The 22,122-nt window shown below is 43.3% G+C and overlaps 1 protein-coding gene across 1 annotated transcript in view; it reads left to right on the forward strand.

The window, feature by feature from the left end:
* Positions 1 to 10,226: 10,226 nt before the first annotated feature.
* MAP1B (microtubule associated protein 1B) overlaps positions 10,227 to 22,122 on the forward strand; it is a 71,330-nt gene continuing 59,434 nt past the window's right edge. Inside the window, exons 1-2 of the mRNA XM_063319778.1 lie at positions 10,227 to 10,495; positions 15,346 to 15,447. Coding sequence (XP_063175848.1) covers positions 10,324 to 10,495; positions 15,346 to 15,447 — 274 coding nt within the window. The 5' untranslated portion in view covers positions 10,227 to 10,323. The remainder of the gene's footprint in view (positions 10,496 to 15,345; positions 15,448 to 22,122) is intronic.

The raw sequence follows: 22,122 nt of genomic DNA on the forward strand, positions 1-22,122 counted from the left end.
GTATCACTGTAGATGCATCAACCCAAAATAACCCAACTTGGCTTTCAGTGTTTATTAGATTCTGGTGTATGTTTTCCTGCTCATGCTCAGGAAAAAAATAGCAAAACAAAACAAAACCCTAAAAAAAGCTTTTTAATGGAAATTTGTCTAGAAGCCACTGGAAAACAATTCTCATGGAATGAAAATTTCAGTGGCTACCGCTGGTCAGACAGCAAGGCAACACCAAGTTGGAGATAGGTCAGATGCCCCTGTTTAGTCCTTGTGCACTGGCTGCTGGTGCAATAGCAGATGGAGAGGCCAAGCCACCAGTAGCACAATGCAGAGATAGGGGGAGGCTGGGGTCTGCAAGCAATCTTGAGAAATTTCTCCCCAAAGACACAGAGTTCAGGGACATCACAGTGCACACAGTCTGGAAAGCGCTTACTCATGAGAGCATCCCATTAGCTTTTGGACTTGGAGCCAGAGCATGTTGGCACCGGTTGAAAAGACGTTGAAGAGCAGCACGCTGTATAGCAATCCTGCGATGTGCTGCTGTGACCCTCCTTCAGACAAGCAATCCTGTTGATTACAGCAGGGGTTTCAGTGTGGACTGTGTGTGCATGGGAATCTGCAGGTGCCCTCTCAGGTGCCGTAGAAGGCAACTCAGAAAATCCAGTCTGTCGTCAATGGGTTTAAATTCTCACTGTGGTAATCTGCACCTCCACAGGACAACCCATACATTTAATAAAGGCTGAAATTGGATTAAAATCATAAGGAGTTGTTTGCACACTCCTGGAGGTGCTTGGTGAGTGCAGACAGTATCAGTCACATTTCCTAAGTGTCCAGGGGAGAAAATGAGAGCTGCTTCAGGGATCCTGAGAGTCAGGAGACACCAGAGGTGCTGACTGCATGGCTGGTGCTCTGGTCCATGGCGAAAGCAGACAACTGTTGCTGCAAGAAGCTGTTCTCCTTGTCTGAGGGGACGAAGTGACTCTTTTGGCCAATGTCCACCTTGACTTACCCTTTGTGCAATGCCTTGGATTTTGCAGGGTTGAGGCTGAAGAGGAATTTTTCCAGAATCAACCTTCTCCCCTTTTTTCTCCAAAGGATGAATGCCCATTCCACATCTGGGACACTGATTCTGCCAATCAGGTTTAATGTTTGTTTTGACTCCTGCTACGTCCATCCAAATCCCTTCCTACAGATGCCCGTCCTTTATTTATGTAATTATTTTCCAAATTCAATTGACAACACCATGGCCCTCTTGCTAGTCACCTCTTTGCTCTTACTCTACTTTCCCCCAGTGCCCACAGCGTGAGAGCAGGTACTAACAGGTATTATCACAGAAAGTTGCACAGTATCTGGGGCATCTTTCTCAGCTAAAATAGACATAAGTCTTTCGTGATTTCTTGTTGTTCTTCGTCAGAAACTTTTCTTCTTAAAAATATTGCACAGTCCTTGATGCTTACCCCTTTTCTATATCTCTTCCATCTAGCCCACACTAGCAGGGCATGGGCTTTGCCAGTCAGCAATGCCCTTCAGAACCAGACTGGCATGCTAGCCACCTAACTTGGCTTTCTGAAAAGGCAATGGCAAAAAAGTTTATCACCAACCCTGATCATGCTTGGAGCACAAACCCAAAACCTAGACTTCAGAGAATATTTCTGAGGGAGAAAATAACTCTTTTTCCATTTTATTATAACTTCACCAATGTCCTTTGCACTTTGTCTCACAGTCTTTTCTTCTATTCATGACTCTTCTCAATACTTTGCACCATAAGGTTGATTTAGCAGTTTTCTGCTAGATATAGTTTTACTGGTCCTTCTACCATGGTCTTAATTTAGTTTCCTATAAAAGTGGCCATGGACAGCTGATTTATACTGCCCACTGAGTTTGTTAATATCAAATGAGATTGAGACACTAATTGAACCCAAGGAAAATGCTGTGGTCAAACTGGAAGCCTGAACCTACAGCTTTCAGATGTTGGAAAATTAAAAGGTAGTCAGAGACTCCTCTGGAGAAAAGCAAAACTTTTCATTGAATGCATCATCAACAGTGATTTTAATGCTGTTAAAAACAGAATGCGTGAATGCAGGAATATAACAATGAAAAATGTTATGGCCTGTGGGTCATAAGGAATTGTTTGGGTCCTTTTTCTCAATGACAACAAAAGCTACTGTGACAGAACTTACCTGGTGCGAATCCTCCAAAGAAAAAATGTGGTGCTTCTGGTATGGATGTCCAGATAAATAATACTGTTCCCTCAATTTATTAGTTAACTTATTTCCTATTACAGAGTTGACACATTATGGTTTGCAGAACCGTGATTTTCTCAGCGAAACATGAAAAAACAGCTCTGACGATGTGTTGGTAAAATCCAGAGGCTTTGTATTACCCTGAAATGCAGATTACATTCTGTCTGTGCAATATAATTCCATGACTTTGCTTGGAAAGGATATATTTGTTCATGTCATTTCACAAAACCGAGTGCAACTGCAGCATACTGTGTGTTATCCCAGAAATAGCAGCATTTCAGTGCCGGAAAAAAAATTATTCCTGTATGGAAAAAGTTGTAGTTGCAGAAATACAGGGAGGAGAAAAGGCTTCACATGTATCATGTACATGATATATACAAATACATACTATTGTGCCACATAATGACAATGTAATAGTTGCTAGCTCAAAAGTTTGTATGCAAGGTGACTGTAGTAAAATACGTCAGATCTGGCTGATACAAATCTTGTCTTCCTTGAGTTTTGAAGACTAAACTATGACCTTTCAAATTTGGAATTCAAAAAGTTGTTGGAACCAGCATGAAGAGAAGTTGGAAAACAACCAAAGAAGTTCAAGCTATCTTGAGTGAAACTGAATGGAATATTTGGAAAAGAACATTAAAAATAATGCTTCTTTTCTGCATTTTGAAACTTACTGAGTTGTGGATCTATATTTTTGCACTGGAAATCATACTTGTCAGCAACAGCTCTAACATTGTTGCCCTACTGCTTTTGTACATAATGAAGAACAAAACTTCTCTGTATTTCAGAAACGTGATAACAGCACTCTAGCATTACCCAAAGAAGTTATCATGCAACATCTGGCAAACAGGATACCTGACAAAAATCAGGACAATTCTTAGAGAGAAATCGTCTGTCCCATGGCATGGTTCCAGCTGCACAAGGACTCTTGGGGCACTGCCATGGCAGGACCAGCAGAGACTCCCATGGGCGCAAGACTGGCAGTGACCCTCTGTATATCAGAATGCACAGTGGTGGTGGTCTCTGCCCACTCTCAAAACAGGGGCCCTTTAGCAAAATGCTCAGCTTGCTGCCCTCGCTGGGCAGCCCTGCTGCACACTCTCCACTCAGGCCATTCACTAAATCCTGCAGTGTGACGCTTAGTCAGCACATCCCGACCTACTGCAAAATACTGATGACTAGGAATGACTTATTAAATCAAAGAGCAGATAAAGTAGGAAGAAAAGATCAGAGGAAAAACATCCTTAAATCATCTTTACGTTGCATCAGCCTATTGGAGTACACAGAACAGACAGATAAATAGTAGACAGAAACAAAAGGGAAGATCAAAAAAAAAAAAAAAAGCCAAAATGATGCTGCAAAATTGTACCAATAGTAATGTTTCTACTAAGCCACAATAGAAAATGCAAGAAGCTGGAAAGGAAGCAGATGGTCAGTCTTGTAGGTGGTCTGAATGAACAACTCCGGAATTTGTTTTGAGAGACATGTAAAATGAAGTTAACCATTCCTGCTGTTTATTCTGGAAGAGTATCAAGTTCTATGCAAAAAGTATGAGTTTTTATTGTAGTTGAAATGGTTAAAGAACTGGATTGTTGTAGGTACTTCAGTAGAATGACTAAAACCTGTTTAGGCGATATCAGAATCACAAATTACTTTCTTAGGAAGAGGCCACATTTCATTGTAACTTACTACACATATCTAGGTGAAATCCAGAGTTGCTGAAAGGGAACTAGAATGAAAGGCCCCATCAAGACCCTTGCAGGAATGTAGTTTGCATGCAAAAAAATCCTGGGTAAGGGTGCAAAATGATGTACTACCTTGGTTGCAGCTATGAAATACGTGAAATTGCCATGGCCTTGAAGAGCTGGGATGTTCCCAGTGCAGGACCGTGGTCTGCTGGACCTCTGCAGTAGGCAGATCCAGCAGTTCCCCAGCTTCCACGTTCAGAAGCCTGTCAGTGCATTCTATGAAATGATGCTTGGCTGGATTTCTTGATTCCTATTCTCTGTGCAGTAGCAGTATGCCATTTATATTATAGTGTGCTCAAGTGAACATGAGAATGAACCCTTGTAAAACAATAATAATCAATTTTCTACAGAACTAGCAGAGCTAGGCAACCTCTGCAAAGGATTTTAAGGCATGTCTTAAAACTAGATGAGAATACCATGTAAAATATCTACTTGCTGTTGGGTTCCCAGAGGCAGCTTTAGATGATTCATCCTGGGTGGAAAACAAAAAAGAAACCCAACCATGTTTTTTACCACCCAAATAGCTGGGATGGAGCAGCGTGTGACCGACAGCCCATCAATATTTTTCTCTACTGTGCTTGCAGCGAGTAACAAGACTAACAAGTGGCATACCAGAGAGCTGTTGGTCTTCCAGCTGGGCCATGGACAGGTTGTGCTGCCAGGCCAGACAGGTTTCAGGCAACCTGTGCCCGGGTGGTAGGGCAGCCAACACCACCTTGCAGGAACTCTCAGCTTCCAGATGCCCCCCCCAAATTAAGCAGGTGATACTGTACACATAGTCATTCAAAACCCATGGCTTAATTCACACCCCTCTTAAGTAAAGAGGGAGCTCTAAAACTGTCTTGAAAAGGGAGCCTGCGTTGAGCCTCTGGACTGCAGGGCTCCTCAGGCTGGTGCGATAAGAGATAAACTGTATCTTGTCCCTAGAAGCCAAATGTAATTCTGCCACTTGCTGTCCTTCAACAAGAATTAAAAACCTGCAGAACCCACCTCCTGAAACCCAAACTATATCTATCCCATATCGACAGACCATTCCTCTCTCTCTTGTTCAGAAGGTTCAAAACTGCTCAACGGAAGCTCAAAACTGCTGCCTGATGCCGACTGACATTGTCTTACCATTATTTTTGCTGCTGGTGGTGATTTAATTATACATCCAATTTTGCGGTACAATGGGTACCATTGCTTTCCAAGTATTTATTATCATTTATTGCTAAATTTTAAGCATGATCCTAATTAGCAAACAGGATCTAATGACTTAAAACTGATGTATTTCCTGTCCAACAGTGGAGAAGAAATCATTTTTTTTCGTGCAGAACCATATGGGTTTTTGTTGCAACTTTCAGGATAAGTTTATTCAAAACTGTTAATTTCTATTTCGTCTTTTTTAATGCCTTTTTTTTCTAATTCATTCTCACTGAAGTTAAATAACATATTTTTCCTTTTTTTCACTTCTAACTTCTTTTTCCACTGAATAAAAAGAGGGAAATTACTCTAATATAAAAATATTTAATTTTTTCCATTGGGAACTAAAGCAAGATGTTACTTGGTGTTATTTTTCTCTCACTTCAAGAGAGAAAGTTGAAAGTGAGAGAAAATGTTATTTTTAAAAGCAATAGTGTTGCTTTCCTCACTTTTTTTATTTTAATATTTCACTCCCCCTTTTCTATGGGGAAAGTGGGAGGAGTGGGAAACAGATGAAATACCAACTGAAATGGACATTTCACCACAAGCAAATAAAAATTTTCTTTCTTTTGCAGTTTAAAAAGTAATAATTAAAATTGAAGTAATGTAATTTAAAATACTTGAAATGAATATCGGTCGAGTAATTTTTATTTCTCATGTAGTTAAACATAAAGCTTGCCATCTTAAAAAGTAAAGTAAGTATTTCCCCTCTTGAAGAGTCTCTCCTGAAGGCCAAGTCCCTGGTTGCTCACTCAGGTGCCCATGGCCTTTGCCTTATCGCTGCTGAAGGAGAAGCTCCTCCAGCTTGAGGATGTTGGGGATGAGGTTGCCACCCTACCTAAAAAAAAATGGGGGAAGGCAAGGGGAGTTGCCTTTATGAACCACACGGTCAGGTTCTTGCAGGGACGTGCAGGGCTCCTGACTCATTACATCATGGCCTGTGGCTGCAGGATGGCACTTCTGCTCTGCTGGGGTCAGGGCAATGTGCCGACTGTCCCTCTGTGCCTGCGCCGCTGTTGTGTGCTCTGCTGAATTGCCCTAAAGGAGCAACGCATGGAGGAGACTCTGGGAGGTCAAGGCTGGACCATGTAGGGGTGGTGGAGCTGCTGACTGCAAGAAATGGGGAGTGTGGGGTCACACATGTGGGAGTGGGCATATTGAGAGTGACGGTAAGTCACGGAATGCATCAGGCAAGGTACAAAATGTTATGGGTATTATTTCTTGTAATATTGGTCGCATGTTCTTGACTTCATCATACATCAGGAAACACTTTTTCAGTGTGAGGGTGATGGAGCACTGGCACAGGTTTCCCAGAGAGGTGGTGAGTCTCCCTCCATGGAGATATGCAAACCTGACTCAACACAACTCTGAGCAACCTACTGTAAGTGGTTCTGCCTGAGCAGGGGGATTAGGCAAGATGACGTCCAGAGGTCCTTTCCAACCTAAGCCATTCTGTGATTCTTTCACTGCTGGTGTAGGCTGGCAAAGCTTCATCACTAAAATATGTTAAGCCTTACTGCCTCTCCTTATGAAAACATACCTGCTTTAGGAACCCACTTCATGATGCATTGTGCACTCCTCAGATTGACTTTTCTCTAGTGAAGAGAGTCGTCTGAACCACTTCACTTTCAGGAAAGTTCTTAAATTGGTCTGAAGTAATGCACATGGACGTTTATTTCTTTTATGCTAGGGATGACATTTGTCCTAGGACAAACGGCCAGTGTAAGGGTTTGTGCACCATAGAATCATAGAATGGTTTGCGTTGGAAGGGACCTTACAGATCATCTAGTTCCAACCCCCCTGCCATGGGCAGGGACACCTCCCACTAGACCAGGCTGATCAAAGACCCACCCCACCTAGTCTCGGTGCATCATTGAAACCTCATTTAAAACTTGAAGACAGCACTTGAACGAAACCTCAATATTAGTGGGTAACAAATGGCACACATAACCAAGAAGTATGTTCTAGTTTTAGACTTCAAGTCCCTTATTTAAAACTGCCTGTTTACTTTTAAAAATACCAGATCCACAAGAAAAATACAGCTCTACATGTAATATCTGACTATGTTCTACTGGGGGACACCGGTTTGGTATTGAACATACAAAACCAAACCAAAGCAAAGTGAATAAAAGCCAGACAGCAGTGGGTATCAATCATCCTCTTTAAAACAGCAAGACATATTCCACAGTCCACATGAGTTTTGCTGTTTCTTCTGCTGAAGTGGTGTATCGATGTGATGTGGCTGCAGCTGGGAAGCTGGTATCACTTTCAAACAGTGAGGGTCACATGACACTGAGTCAGCTTTAGGCAGCACATCTCCACATTTCACCCAGCAGTGGATCTGTTGATATGCTCCATATTGCAGAATATAAATGGGTTTCCAGATAGGGAAGGATGATGACAAACAAAAGTACCCGAGTGAAGTACCGACAGGGCAAGTCACAGCGTGAACACTGGCCACGGAGCTGGGAACCTGCAGCTTCCTCAAATACACATCCAGGAGGTTAAAGCCTCTTTTCTTGTCTAACTGCCATGAAGCAGCATATGCTTGTGAAAAGATGAGGGCAGAGGTCTGCATCCCTTGAAGAGTTTAGTGCAAGACCATTCTCTTCCAAAGGCAGCCTCTTGTCCTTAGGGTTTTAGTGTGTGACACATCTCCCATCACAAGATAGTTTGACTGCAACAGTTCACCTTTTATCATACCATGTTCTTGCTGCGCATTATTTTACAGCGCAATATACAATAGAGGACTACCTCATCAGAGTACTTCAAACATATCTGTATTACATACCTCTATGTAAGCATTTTCTTCTTTGATACAATACATTCTTTTCACCTCTTACTTTTCAAATTAAGGGGCATTTTTCCAGTTACGCATGTCTTCATTTTTTCATAAAATAAGAAAGTGCTAAAAAGCACATATAATGCATTTTGTGTACTTGTGTGCATTTCTCAGAGTAATGCATTTAACTTGCTGTGCTTGTGAGGCAAGTAGTTGTTTACCTTTATGTCCGGGAACCACTACCAGTCTATTCTGCAACCAGTCAGCAAGTCCCCTTGGCAAGCCCCTTCCATGCTCCAGAGACCAGCTGCTCTTGTCATTGACTGAAATATAGGCTTATCCCAAAGCTACATATTTCAGTGAGAGAAGCCAGAAGCTGGCTGTCTCCAGTGGGCACCATGTGGGAAGTCTTGAGCGTACCTATAATACATTATTAGGGTGGGGGTCATATAGGACACGGCCACAGCAGAGTGGACATTATTTCTAGGTAGGCATCTATACTACCCTATAGAAACTGCCAGGATCAGTGAGGAAACACCAAAGTCACAGCTGGGCTCAGATAAACAGGGGTACCCAAAGAGCCACACTTTGTACCTATGAATACCCTGCAAGCTTTAGAAAAACTGCTGCTATTTTGTCTACATCTATGCCAATGCATTTGTTCTGTCAGCAGCGTCAGCTGTAGTGAAGAATGAGCACCGTTGCTCTTCACCACTGTGTCATCTCAGCTACCTGACATGGCTGTAAAAATGCTTGTCCGCATTCTACAACCTTCAGACTAACGGCAGCTCAGAAAAATAGTCTGCTTTGGATGCAACATCCAAATGCATCACGGCGTATTAGCCAAGGCTCTCAATGCAGAGGAACTATTCATATTAAAAACATTAGGTGCTATAGGCAGACATAACATTAGGGAGGAGCACCTACAACAATGGTGTTTCAACCCTTGTGGGTGCCTCTAGGCAAGTAAGACAAGTAACTGAGCAGTAACAACCTGAAATGCATGTTAATTAGAATGAGCCCAGTGTGCCCTGGAACAAAGTACATATTCTAAGAAAACAGGACTGATGTATCAGTTCATCCAGGCAACTCTGTGTTTCTGAGCAGCAGGCAGGGAATTTGAGCAGTCAGTACTGGAAGGACCTGCACACAGGGGAAGTATCTTCTCAGTTAGGGACCAGAGGTTATCTTAAAAACCAGGCTATAAACATTTATACCCTTACCTAGGTCACAGTGAGATTTCTCCCACATCACTTTAGCCATATAAACAAGAGGCTTAGCATAACCAGTGCCTTGCTTCTGTCAGTAAAGTGAGAGGAATATCTCAGAGGGGCTGATTTATCTGACTGCTCTATCCCATTTTAGGAGAGGGCAAAACACTTTTAGGAAGTGATTTGAGTTTATCTCTTGAGTGGGTCTCAGTATGGGTGAGCAGATGCCTAACTTTTATGCGGAGGGAACGAAGCCTTTGTTTTGGTAATTGGAGATGTTTTCCGATACCATTGCTCCCTAGAGTTGCTTGAGTCTGGTCAAAATTAGTTACCCAAAGCCCTTTGAACTTCTGGCGCCTTAAGAGTATGGGTTTCGGCATCTTGTCCAAAACTAGTGCTTTTAAGTCATATATCCACGGGCCTTGAATATGTGCGGAAAGGCTATGTTTGAACTATATTATTAAGCAAAATGTTTTAAAATTAAAAAAGGTAGCAAGACTATTTAGATAGCTGTTTTGTTGTGTGTGTGGTGGTGGTGGGAATTATGACTCAAATTTTGCTGCAGTGCTACAGTGCGATGCAGGAGACAGGACCCTCGGCCTCGGACAGTGGAACCACTTTGCCATCCCTCGACGTCCAGATGAGCTTCCTCAGGTCTCCCAGGGCCGCACCACTTGCGGCTCCCCACCCGCGTCCTTCACGGCTGGACCCCCGGGAAGCTCCCCGGGAGGCCCAGACCCCGGGAGCAAGGGATGCGGGATGGCGGCGGGGCGCGGGATGCGCGCCGCACGGGGGCTACCCCCGCCGGGGCCGGTAGCCGGTCCCGGGGCGCATCCCTCGGCCTCCCCTCGGGCCGTTGTTCGCCCCCCGCGTCCTTCCTGCTTCCGGGGGCCGCCGCGGGGAGGATTTGCCGCAGATGACATCAGCTGTGGATGCTGGAAACGCGGCGGCGGCGGCGCGGGGATGCGCCGGCTCCCCCCCTTCCTCCTCCTCCTCCTCCTCCTCCTCCTCCTCCTCCTCCTTCTCGCCAGGTCCCTGCCCTGCACCGTCTCCGTATAAAAGGGCCGCCGCCTCCCCGCCCGCCCTCACTCCCCTGCCGCCTGCGGAGCCGCCGCCGAGCCGCCCTTCTCCCCTCAGCGCCCCAGGGCCGCGGGGAGGCGGCGACGATGGCCACCGTGGTGGTGGAAGTGGACCCGGAACCCTCCTGCAGCATCCCCAACCCTACCTCTCCCAGCCTCTCCCACCGCTTCCTGGACAGCAAGTTTTACCTGCTGGTGGTCATCGGGGAGCTGGTGACCGACGAGCACCTGCGGCGGGCCATCGCCAACATCGAGCGAGGTGAGGCGGCGGGGAGCGGGGACGCCGCAGGCAGCGCCGCGGCGCGCCCCCCCCGCCGGCGGCTTCCGACTCCTCGGACGCGGACGGGGCTCACCCCACCCCACACACGCCCCCCAACCCCACGCAGGGCACGGCCACACGAGCCGCCAAGCCGCGGTCCCCGGTTCTTTATTCCACGACGGTCCCGCCGCACCCACTCCCCCCCGCACCCCCTCCCCACCCCTTTTTGTTTTTCATCCTCCCCCGGTGGGGTGCGGGCGGGCCGGGCCCCGAGAGCCAGCCCAGCAGCGACCCCCCCCCCCCCCCCCCCCCATCGGAGGGGACAGGGACGGGGACAGGGACGGGGACTGGACGGGAGCCCGGTGCCCGCGGCGCCGCCGCCGAGCCCCGTCTGCCCGGCGACACCGGCGGGTGGGCGTGGCGCGGTCCGCACTGCGGTCCCTATGGCAGCCCGCAGCGGACAAAGGGCGGCCGCGGCGCCGGCGGCAAAGGCGGCTGGGGATGGGGATGAGGATGGGCATGAGCACGGGCATGGGCATGGGGCTGCGGGGCGGCTGCTGCCCGCAAACCCCCGTCCTTGCCGCCGCCCAACCGAACCGGCGGCGTTCGGGGCGTTTTCCTCCTCGGCGGCAAAGGCTGCCCGAGCGGGAGTGCAGCCCTGCCTTTGTGTCTAACTTTGGGCGGTGAGACTTTTCTCTCGGCTGGAGAAATTTTCGGGACCCAAGCTTCCCATGTGCATATATATGTATATTTCAATGAAGAAAAACCTTATGGGTAACAAGGCTAATACCTGAGCGCTCAGCCTCATTTATCGTCCGGCTACAGGCTGCTTTGACTCGCTGTTTGTTTGTCCTTTTTCTTACGATGGCGATGGGAGAAGGTACCACAAGTGAAATGACAGTTTTGTAAGTTCTCATTGTGTCTTTTCATACAATAGATTGCAGCGTGCGCGCAGAGCAGGAGAAAAAAAGCCCCGTTGCAGTAATAGTGGTATGAAGCACAAAGAAAATTATTGCTGGACCCTATTTGAGTTTGTTAAACTCAATTGATACCTGATTTTGTAACATATATTTTTGTTCTGGGCCAGTGAAAGCAGAGATTTCAGCAACCTGCCATTGTTAGAGCAGAGGATGAGACCCTGGAATGGGGAATTGGTAGCAGCCTTGTCATGTAGGTGTGGTTCAGCAGTCCAGCTAGGACTTCATTTGTCTCTATTGTTGCTTTCTCAAGCATTGTTGCTTTAGTTGGCTATTTCTCTTGATTCTTTTTCACAACTGTTTGTGGTAAAGGGCTGCCTCATCACAGCTAACCAGCTTCACCATGACCTGTTCATCTTTATTGCTACCATTGTCTCCTAGGGAGAACTACTGAGGCAGATGCTTTGTCATTCAGAGCCTCTTCAGCATTGCGCTTCCCTAATTCTATCTAATTTTTGTCTGTGTCACAAGTGAATTGGCTGGATTTTAATTAAATTATTAAAAATTATAGAGCAAATAGATAAAACTTCTGCCCTCAAGACAGCTGATGTCATCCTTCCTTTGAAGAAATGCTCTTCAGTCTCTTCTTGAAGCTTCTATTGTACAGTTGCTGCTGCATAGCTCTGTTGCTGCTACCTCCTGCCACTAAGCATAACACCCACTTGCAGTTTTAGATGTTCAGAGGGAAAGCTTTGACCTTTTTATTCATCATTTTGGATTAGAAGTCACCTCACTGCTCCTGGCGTCAGGGTCAGACTGAGGTTTTGCCTGGTAGAAAAAAACCTTGATCAAATTTTGAGGTGCATTGTTCTGGATGGGTACACTGGGAATCTGAAGCTCTACCTGCGTGAGGCAAATATGGGCTCCACTGATCTTTTTCTCTGTGGAAAGTGTGCTGTAGTCTGGAGAAACCCACTTCTTTCAACATTTATTCTAAACAGAGCCTTAAATGCGTTTTGGGTTCTTGGTAACTCTGCCTCACTATCTTCTCTGGTACATCTCCTGAGTACCACCACTGAAAACTGTGGATTCATGCGCCAAACTGCAGAGCAACGTGTCAAAGAAAACATCTGCTGATAACACATCAGTGGCGTGATGCTACGCAACCTGGTGGAATGCAGAGTCATTTCTTAATATATCATGAAGAGGGAATGGCGTGATGAGATACGTTTTCAGTAATCACATTTGGGATGTGACTTTGCTAAAGGGGGCAATCCTCCAACCCACCGTCCACTAAAAAAGAAGGGGGGAGTGAAGGAAAAGCTTAAAGATCTTTTTCGTCTGGTAGATGCTACTGGGTGTGTCCTGCCTGCTGTCTGATTAGTCCTGTGTCTAGTGGCATTGCACTCCTAAGACTGCAGAAAGAAAGAAATAGCTCCAGTTCAGCCATGCTTCCCGCAGTTATGTCCATGCTGTTAATGATCTACATCATTGGATTGACCTTGGATTTTAGTTCCAGGTTTACCTCCGTTCTACACAAACCTGTTTTGGTTATATAACGTATATAATACATTATGCTACTTTATAATGTACATGCATAATTTTTGCATCCAGATTGCTGAATCATGCAGCTGTAGATTTGAGATATTGTATCCAAATCCTAGCTTCAGCCTCTAGAACTAACTAGAACTAATGTGTGCATGGGATGTCCAGGCTTTTTTTTTTTTTTGCTATTTATTTTGAGTCCTACATTTTGGGCATTGCCTGGCTCAGCAATCTTGACTACGCCTAATCAGAATCCTATCCCTACAGCAAATTTGGATTCATGGCAAAAGCAGCTAGGGATGGTGGACAGGCCTTATCATTAGCATTGCTGAATCATAGTCCATACCGCTTAACTGGCCTCCAGGAAGCTTTGTAGTCTCCCCACACAAGCTTGCTGTCAGAGGCCAGCGGGCTGTTTATCTTCTAGCTTCTTGAAGTCCTGCTCTCATTCATTCAATGTACTTCAGCTTTGTGATCGATGTTGGTTTACTAGTCATAGTTTTCATATGTGCTGTACATGCGTGGTATTATATCATCTTTATTTTCTTGCTCTTAAATATTCCAACACCTGGAAAACATTAAAGCCTGCTGAGCTGTATTTGTCTGCCAAAACTACGCCCCAAAAATGCACCATATGGCCAAGAGATTTTTGAGAAATGAAAATAAGGAGACTTGCAGAAGAGCCTCACTGCTTATGCCTCTGAACAATGATGCATCAGTCAGGAAGTGGAGGTGGCTGGTTACAGCTCAGTTATTTTTCTCTTGAGTGGTTATGAAACACACAGGCACTACTGTATTTCCAAATTTATTTGGAGTTTCAAATGGCAGCTACTTAATAGCTGGTAGCATAATAGTAGTAAGCATGCTCCTACCTAGACTGGGATGCTGACAAGGAAAAGCCCTGGATGAATTCTCCCTGAAGAGGCTTCAGGCTCTTGAAATGCAGATGTTCATATTTGCATGGAGAACGTACTCAGAGCTGCAATGGGAGACCAGCATTGCAGATCTGGTTTCTCTGCTCTTCCCCCTCTTTCTCCTCCTCATCCTTCAGCCCTACAACATGGCTTCTGCCAGCGCGAGTCCTGAAGCTTCTGCTGCCTTGAAAGAGAATACAGCATGGGAGCTAGCATTGACGGTAACGTTCACAGCCTGAAGCCCTGACAGAGTTACCAGCAGGAGTGTTGGTGCTAGTCTCACAGTGAGGGGTTGGCCACACACCTCTTCAAGCACCTTCGTGCCAAGCCCCAAAGTGATTTAACTCAACAATTTCATGCAAAGGCATGGTCAGGCATGTGGGGAGGAGCCACCAGACACTTCCTCACCTGCAGTCCCTTCTGTGTTTGCCAGCTAATTTGTGTAAGACTAATGATGTTCCTTTAGGAAAAAAAAAAAAAATCACTGTAATGTTAGTGTTCAAAATTGCAGCAGTGCCTGGACTTACCTGTAGTGCAACTGCCTGCTCAGTATTTTTTAAAACTAGAAGATTTTTCAGAACAATTCCAAAACAAGAAAACTGTAGAAAAATTATGAGCATGTTCTCCTGATTTTTTTCATTTAGTCATCGAAATCTTATGGAAGGAAACTATAAATTTGGCTGCAGTGATTTCCACCCACTCTCCCCCTCCCCTCCCAACCCAGTCAAATTTCAATCCTTAAAAATATTTTTTGGCATAATACATTATTTTTTTTAAATCGTATCTGTGCCATATTGTATCTCACTTTCTAAGTAGCTGGGGCGGGGGGAGGGAATGGTAGGGAATAGAGATGTCCTGTTTAGTTTTTGAAAGAAAAAAGATCAAGCATAACATTTTTAAATCTCAAAACTAGAATTTTGATACTTCATAAATAAAAGATCACTTAAATTTTAATTTTAAATATGAGATGCTTCAAAGCTTTTGAATGAAGAAGTCAGCAATTTAATACTTGGTATTTAAATATTAATTTGCAACATGCTAGGTGATGCTGTCTTTTTTTCTCAGAGGTACAAGTGCAATGGTCCTGCAATGTGATTAAAGTTTTCTCCAAGTGATTCACTTTCAGTTTTGTAAATCCGTGTATCGCTATTTTAAAGTCAATTCAGGGACATCAGTAGCTTCTCATAATGTGGCTACTAGGATGTGAGACCAGCAGTCCTAAAGCTGTGGCCTTGAAGAATGGTTACCATTTGGAAAGGCAGACTTCCTCTTGCTTGTGACTGATTCCTTTCCAGAATGCTTGTTCTGAGCGCTCCTCACTTTCCAAAAAATAGCTGTATGCCTTGAAAGGAAGAGAGGCTGGGTTTGGAATTTAGAAATGTGTAAATAGCATGAATACAAATGGAGAAATACTCAGTTAAAACTTCCAGTGCTCATGTACCAAGCTAGATGTGTTTTTTATTTTGAATTTTAGGAATCCGATCATGGGACACAAACTTGGTTGAATGCAACTTGGACCAAGAACTGAAACTTTTTGTGTCTCGCCATTCAGCTCGATTCTCTCCTGAAGTTCGAGGTGAGTTTGGAAATGTTTGACAAGGGGGTTATTTGTTTGGTTTTTTTTTTTTTTAAGAGCCCACTTTTATTAGTGATTCTTTACAATGAATAATTTTTTCCTTTATTTTAAAATATGACTTGAAAATTAAATGTTTTAACTTTCTCACAACTTAACTGTAAAATAATCAGCCTTTTAGGTACTGTGTATATCACCGTGATTACTTTGGTAGTAGATGTTCGTTTTAGTGTCACATTAAAGTTAAATAAAACTCACTTTTTGACTGAACATTTTGGTTATGTAGCACTAGTAGTCCCAAAGACTGAAGCTTATTGTAGTAGGTAGAGCACACACGAAAAAAATTACCTGGAAGTTTAGCTCTACAGTTTGATAGAGCCATAAATAGTGTCACAGTTGTTGCTCAAGCACGGCTCAAGTCCTGTGTTTCTTCTTGGTATGAAAAGCTGAGCGGTGGAGGGCCTACCTTGACTCACAGGAAATTTCTTTGGCTTGTATGAGGAAATTAGAAATTTACAGGACTCATAAGACTAAATCTCTTCTGCTGCCTTTTCTTCAAGCCTGTCCTTCCTTTAGAGGATTCATACAATAAAGCAGAACAGAACAAAAAAAATCCAATTTTGTCAAGTGTATAATTTGATGTTGTTCTTGTTGCATGGGAATCAAGGGTTTGGTAAGTTTTCTAACATCTCATTAACACAAATGCTGAGTGAGCATGGGTGAGATTAATCATGGTTTTCAGGTAAAAATATATAACCTCTAAGGAGCAGAGGTTGCTTTCATTATTGAAATTGTCATAGCCACGTACACATTGACTAGTACAACCTAGTACTGATGACTGTTATAAATTCCAGCTTCAGGAACATCTCTTTAGTATGGTGAAAAAGGGCTATGAAATGTTGTATCACGCTTTTACATCACATTCCTAGGGTCATTTGCTACACATTGTTGACAAAGAGATCTTGATATCTTGCAAGCATGACGGCATTGACCTGACTGTTTTGAGTAATGTACCAAAATGTCTTGTGCAACTAATTCTTCCTCTTACAGCAAAATCTGCTATAATCTGCTATAGCCTATGCGGCATTTCCCCATATCTATAGAGAGTAAAACATTGCTGGAGTTAAGAAAAAAACCCAAACCTCTATGATTCTTCCCCTGGTTTGAATACCAACAGAACCATACAACAATACTCATTGTGAAGATTTAGAGTCAAGGCATGTAGACTCAAGGCAAGTAAACTCAGGCCTAGAATACGTCTTTCATTTCAGTCTAAATGTCATGAAGCCTATTCAGCTTTTCAGTGATACTAGTTGCTTTGCTTTACAGAGAGGGTATTCTGATAAGTGAAATGAGCAGAGTTTATCTTTAAGAAATACAAGTTGCAATGCATCCCATTATTAACATGTGTGTGGTATGTGTTTTACTTTAAAATTTCAGGGAGCAAAAAGATTCTGTGCTGCTTCTTTAGCAAAAATATTCCAGAGAGTCTAATATCTTTTGCTGTCTTCTTTAGATGATATATCCTTATACCATTGCATGAATTAAAATACAGCAAATACTCTACTTTCATATGATTAATAAAATAAGATTGTGTACCCCTTTCTTCAACAGAAAGATCAGAATCCTCAAGGAATTTTTCTCTAGGAATTGTATTTTTTGGTTGATTTTTTTTTTTCTTGTTTGTCTAGACTTGCCTGTTTATTCTGTCATTGTGTTGAATTACAGCTTAATTGCATGTGACTGGAATTCATCAACCTCTCTATGACAAGCAGTAATGAATGTGTTTTTCACCACTGCTCAATCTTTAAACAATGAACTGCCAAAATCTATGTTGAAAGAGCATTAAGGAAGCCTGAAACTTGAATAAAGGGAACATCCAGGAATAAAGCTAGCCCTCTTGACCAATTTCTTGTCTAAAGTTTTGTGGGGTAGCCCACTGGCACCTGCCAAATCCCACTGCACAGATCAGAGGATCATTTATGTAGTTTCTCTCTGGAGTTCTCTGATGCTGAATCTGCATGAGACTCCTTTGTATCCTCTCTGCTGTTTGGTAGGGAGAAGGGATTTTTTTATTGTCATTTGTTAATAAAATTTCAGAATGTTTGATTTCTGTTAGAACACCCAAATGTTGAATTTTGAATGTTTAGCTGGTGAAATGGTCAATATTCATACTAAAGAGATGATTGTAAGTATGTATTCCCTTATATTCCCAAAATCAGGAATCCTGTGGAATTTGTGTAACTAGGTGACCTTTTGTCCAAGGAAAGTATTCATCCAAGGTGACGGGGTAGTCTGTGAGATGTAATTAAACAGCCTTTTTTTCAATCCTTTGAGACTGAACCCTTTGTGAGACTCGCACACAGAGACAGTTTACTCTCGAGGAAGGGTAGAGTCATCTACTGTGTCTGCACAGCTCCTAGCGTAGTCAGGTCTGATTGCGGACTGAAGCCTGTTTGATTACAATGTTTAATTATGGTAATTGCAGCTCTGGCTCAGTAAATGCCTGTGTGCTTCTCAAAGCAGCTCGAGGATGCACACAGCAGCAATATGAAGGGTAGGACTCTTTCTCCAAAAGGAAGCTTGGAGGAAAAGGGGCCAACCCTGTCCCCATGCCATATGCCTGCAATCTCGAAGGAGAGACATGCGAGAGAATACGTCTGTCAAAGCATTCCTGTGTTTTCACTTGAGGAATTTGAGGTCTAATCCTTCTCCCTGTGTAGTAAATAGCAATGTACATGTTGATACTGCAGGGAGCATGGCTGGATCCCAACGCTCTTTTTGTGCCTTTTTTTTTTTTTCCAAGGGGATGGGTTGTCACAGTGGTATCTGTGCATCCTGTATTGAGCTGCTGGGCAACTTATGGATGATTTATCATTCCTGAAAAATAGGAATCAGAATGGAAATGCCACAGATCTTTTCTGACACCTTCTAAACCAGCTGAGTTAGCAGACTCCTTAATAATACCAAATCTTGCAGAGATGTTGTTGTCAGGTGTTGGTGAAAAATGAGTAACAAAGCTTATTAACTGGTTGCCAAGACAACAGGCAACACGACTTAAAATGGGTACTCCAGTGCTTGCTTCTGTTTTCTCTGTCATGTACTAATAACTTCCATCTTATGTTAACATCACAAGGAGAAAAAATTAAAACAATGGATTGTAACACGTAAGTGCTGAAAAAGGAGCTGTGTATCTGGTAGTGAGGCAGAGCAAGAGGAGAGTCTTGGGAAGGGTTCTGTTGAAATTGCAGCTGTACCTACCAATCTTTTCTTAATTAAAAAAAAAAAAAACAAACAAACCAAACCCCCAAAACAACAAAAAAAATCCCCAAAAAACAACACTTCCATCTGCATAAAGAAGCTTCACAGGAGACCAAGTAAATGGGGTTTAGGGTGGGGGTGTTGGAGGGCAAAGCCATTGAGGGCCCTTCTGCAAGACTTCCACAGCTGCTGTTTTGTCCCTCAGCTTCCACCTGGGGACACTTGACTCTTCCATTGGTGCGTATTCAAGCCCTTGTCTAGACAAAATCTGTTTTATTTAAATGGCTGTTCAGCAGCTAGTCGCCGCTAACCTTCTAAGAAACACCGCTCTAGCAATGCACTGTGGCTACTTTGTACTTTGTCCTGTTATTATGAAGAATGTGTATCTGTGGAAGATGAGTTTCCTGTCTGAACAGTACTGGGACGTCTCCTGTTGCCTGTAAATCAGCAGCTGGTGGCTTAAGTGAGTCATTCCTTTCCTGTGCCCAAGACTTTCTTTTTCTCTAGCCTGCCTGCAGCTGGGGGAGGGGGACTTCGGCAAAGTGCAAGACATGTTTGGTGTCCCCTCAGCAGCCACCTGTTTCAGCAGCAGCAGCAGTGTGCTTGCCTCCTTCAGGCTTCCTAACAAAGGTCATTGGTCTCTGAAACTGTCATTACCCCAAAAAGCCTTAACAGCTTTCATTCTGAAAGTTACAGTTTCAAAAGTTACTGTTTAAGACTGTTAGTAGCCTGTGGAGAATTTTTTGGATCTGGAAATTTTGGTCATCAATGGCCACAGCTCCATACTTTGCCAAAGTGGTGTATAGTCCCATTGCCTTTGTCAAAGCAGATCTAAACCCAGTTAATATCACACCTAGTAGCTTGCAGTGTGAGCTCATGGAGTTGCTGACAAAATCCTAAAGGGCATGGGTTTAATACTGTCTTACCAAAAATTGTATTTCATCAAAATTTGACAAAGAAGAGGACATAGGTACTTGAGCAAAACTTATCCCTTAAAATGAAAGAAAGAGAAAAGAGCCGAGAACTTAAGACCAGATTTCTCAGCTTGTGTCAGAGTACCATCACAAAGTGCCTAGGAATTGATTTCGCTTAAAATCTCAAGTAGTCTGGTATGCATATTTAGGGACATCCTGTAAATATGATTCTGCGGCTATTAAAGACTGCTAGCTGGAATAGCTATGGAGTGGAGTCATTTTAGCTCACTATGTATTTGGAGAGGTTAATTTTAGCTGGCTGCGAGACTTGTTTTGTTTCTCAAAGCATTTTGTGTCTTGGAAGAAAGAAAATGGAGGCAGAATAGGATTTAGGGAATTGAGCTGACTCACGCTGCTGCGGCAGTGAATGGTGTCCCCGCAGGGCGTTGCTGTCAGTGGTCCAGGGCTGCAGCAGTGGGGCTGCCCGGCAGCGTGAGCATGGAGACCCCCGGTGCCCTCGGGGGGGCAATCGGCTTCAGGGCACGCATATATCTCTTCTCTACTCATGACCTTTTTTCTTTTGGGGGGGGATGCCAGGATTTTGGAGGCTCAGGAGAGGATCTCAGTGTAACAGCCTATATGTTCAGATACATGAATTGTCAAAGCCTTCCTTTCTTCCTACTAATCAAATTTCCAGAGATGGGTTAATAAGTGACTTTATATTTTCTTTTTTTTTTTTTTAGTGAATAAATTATTGCACTTATGTGACAATCATTCTGGCACTGACTTCCATTTCTGCTTTTTTAGGAATGATTTCAAAGAAAATTAGCATGAATTTACATTGCTGCCAACACACCATACTAAGCTGTTAGCATGAATCAGCAAAATGACTGGAGGTTATTTTTAAATGCCTTGTATCGCAAGTACATACAATATGTTCAGTGGTCTTACAGTAGCCCATATTTTATGGTAACGGTTTTTTGACCTGTGTGAGGCAGCTACCAGAGGCATGGGATTAAGTTAGTAGTGAATAATGACAGAATTTTAACGGTGTTATGAAATTTGAATCCCCGTTCCTCTTATTAAAATGATAATTCAGCATACCTAATGGTATATTCACGAGGGTTATTTTGTTAATGATTATTTAACAAAAACTTACGGAATTCTAATTCTTAATTTGTCCCTTACAAGACTGCTCAATCTTTCTTTCCTAACATTTTGTCTGTGGGATGTCTGAAACTGAATACTTAAACAATATTTTATTTTTGACCCTTGCCCAGCATCGTTTACAGATGACCTACCTCTCATCTCTCCTATCATAAATTTATAACAAATGTGTAACCAGAACATCATTGCCAGTAGGTAGGGAAAATACACATTTTAGTCAGCAACAGTCACAAACAGAAAGCTGGATAGTTCTGTAACAGAGGCCCATGCTTTTGCATGAACCCACCTGACTGTCCCACCAAAAACACATGATGGTTACTTTTGGCCTGTACTTATTAGTGGCAATCTATTCCTAGAGTCGAAAAGAAAAGCCAGTGCTCCTGGCAACCTGCGTTTGCATGCTGTCTGTGCATGCAGCATAGACTCATAAATGTTAAAGACATGACTGTTCTGGTTCTTGGCTTTTCTATTGGTTGGAATTAGTCTGTTTATGATCCAAAACTAGTTTTGATTCAAAACTAGTTGCTGATACAAGACAAAGTTAAGTTTAAAAAAATTGTATTAACGTAATAACTAATTCAGAAACAAACTTGTGTGGATTTCAGTATTATTTTAATGTTGCAACTTGAAGTATTTTGGTACGTGAAAGGTTATCTATAGTGATGAGACAAGTCACTGTCCTGTGTCCCTCTGTCTCCATCTCCTGCATAGCTGTATGTGGGAGATTCTGCCCATCAGAACTCTGGGAAGCTGAGGGTTTTATTTAAAACAAACACCAAAAAACCCACAAAACCAAAAACCAACCCAAACCAAAAAATTTCTTCCAATGAGATGAGCCATATTCTTGGCCTGTGTAATCTCTGAGTGAGATGAATGAGCTATGTAGACTTTCACCTGGATGTCAACTCCCCCCTGCCAAAGGCAGCCTTTGGAAGCTGTCCCAGTTTTATGGCAGTTACGTAGCTCTTCTGGAGAAAAGACTGATCCCAGATTTACCTCCCATATCCTGAATCTGAAATAAGCTTTTCTAGGTCTTGTAAGCTCTTTATGGTGGATTGAGTTCTTTCCCCCACCCCCAAGAGACTAGAAAGAACAAAAGCAAGAAAACCCATGGGTCAAGATAAAGATAAAGATGACTTGATAGGTGAAGGAAAGAGGAAAAAACTAACAAGTAAAGCAAAGGAAATCGCTCAGCCTCCTCTTTGGCAGACAGAGTGGGGCAAAAGAAAGCCTTGATGCTGTGCAAGCACTGCTCGGCAATAGCCAAAACATTGGTTCTAGACACAAATCCAAAATATAGCACCTTACTGGCAGCTGTGAGAACATTAAGTCTATC

The sequence above is a fragment of the Chroicocephalus ridibundus genome, chromosome Z (assembly GCF_963924245.1).
Source record: "Chroicocephalus ridibundus chromosome Z, bChrRid1.1, whole genome shotgun sequence".
Lineage (NCBI taxonomy): Eukaryota > Metazoa > Chordata > Aves > Charadriiformes > Laridae > Chroicocephalus > Chroicocephalus ridibundus.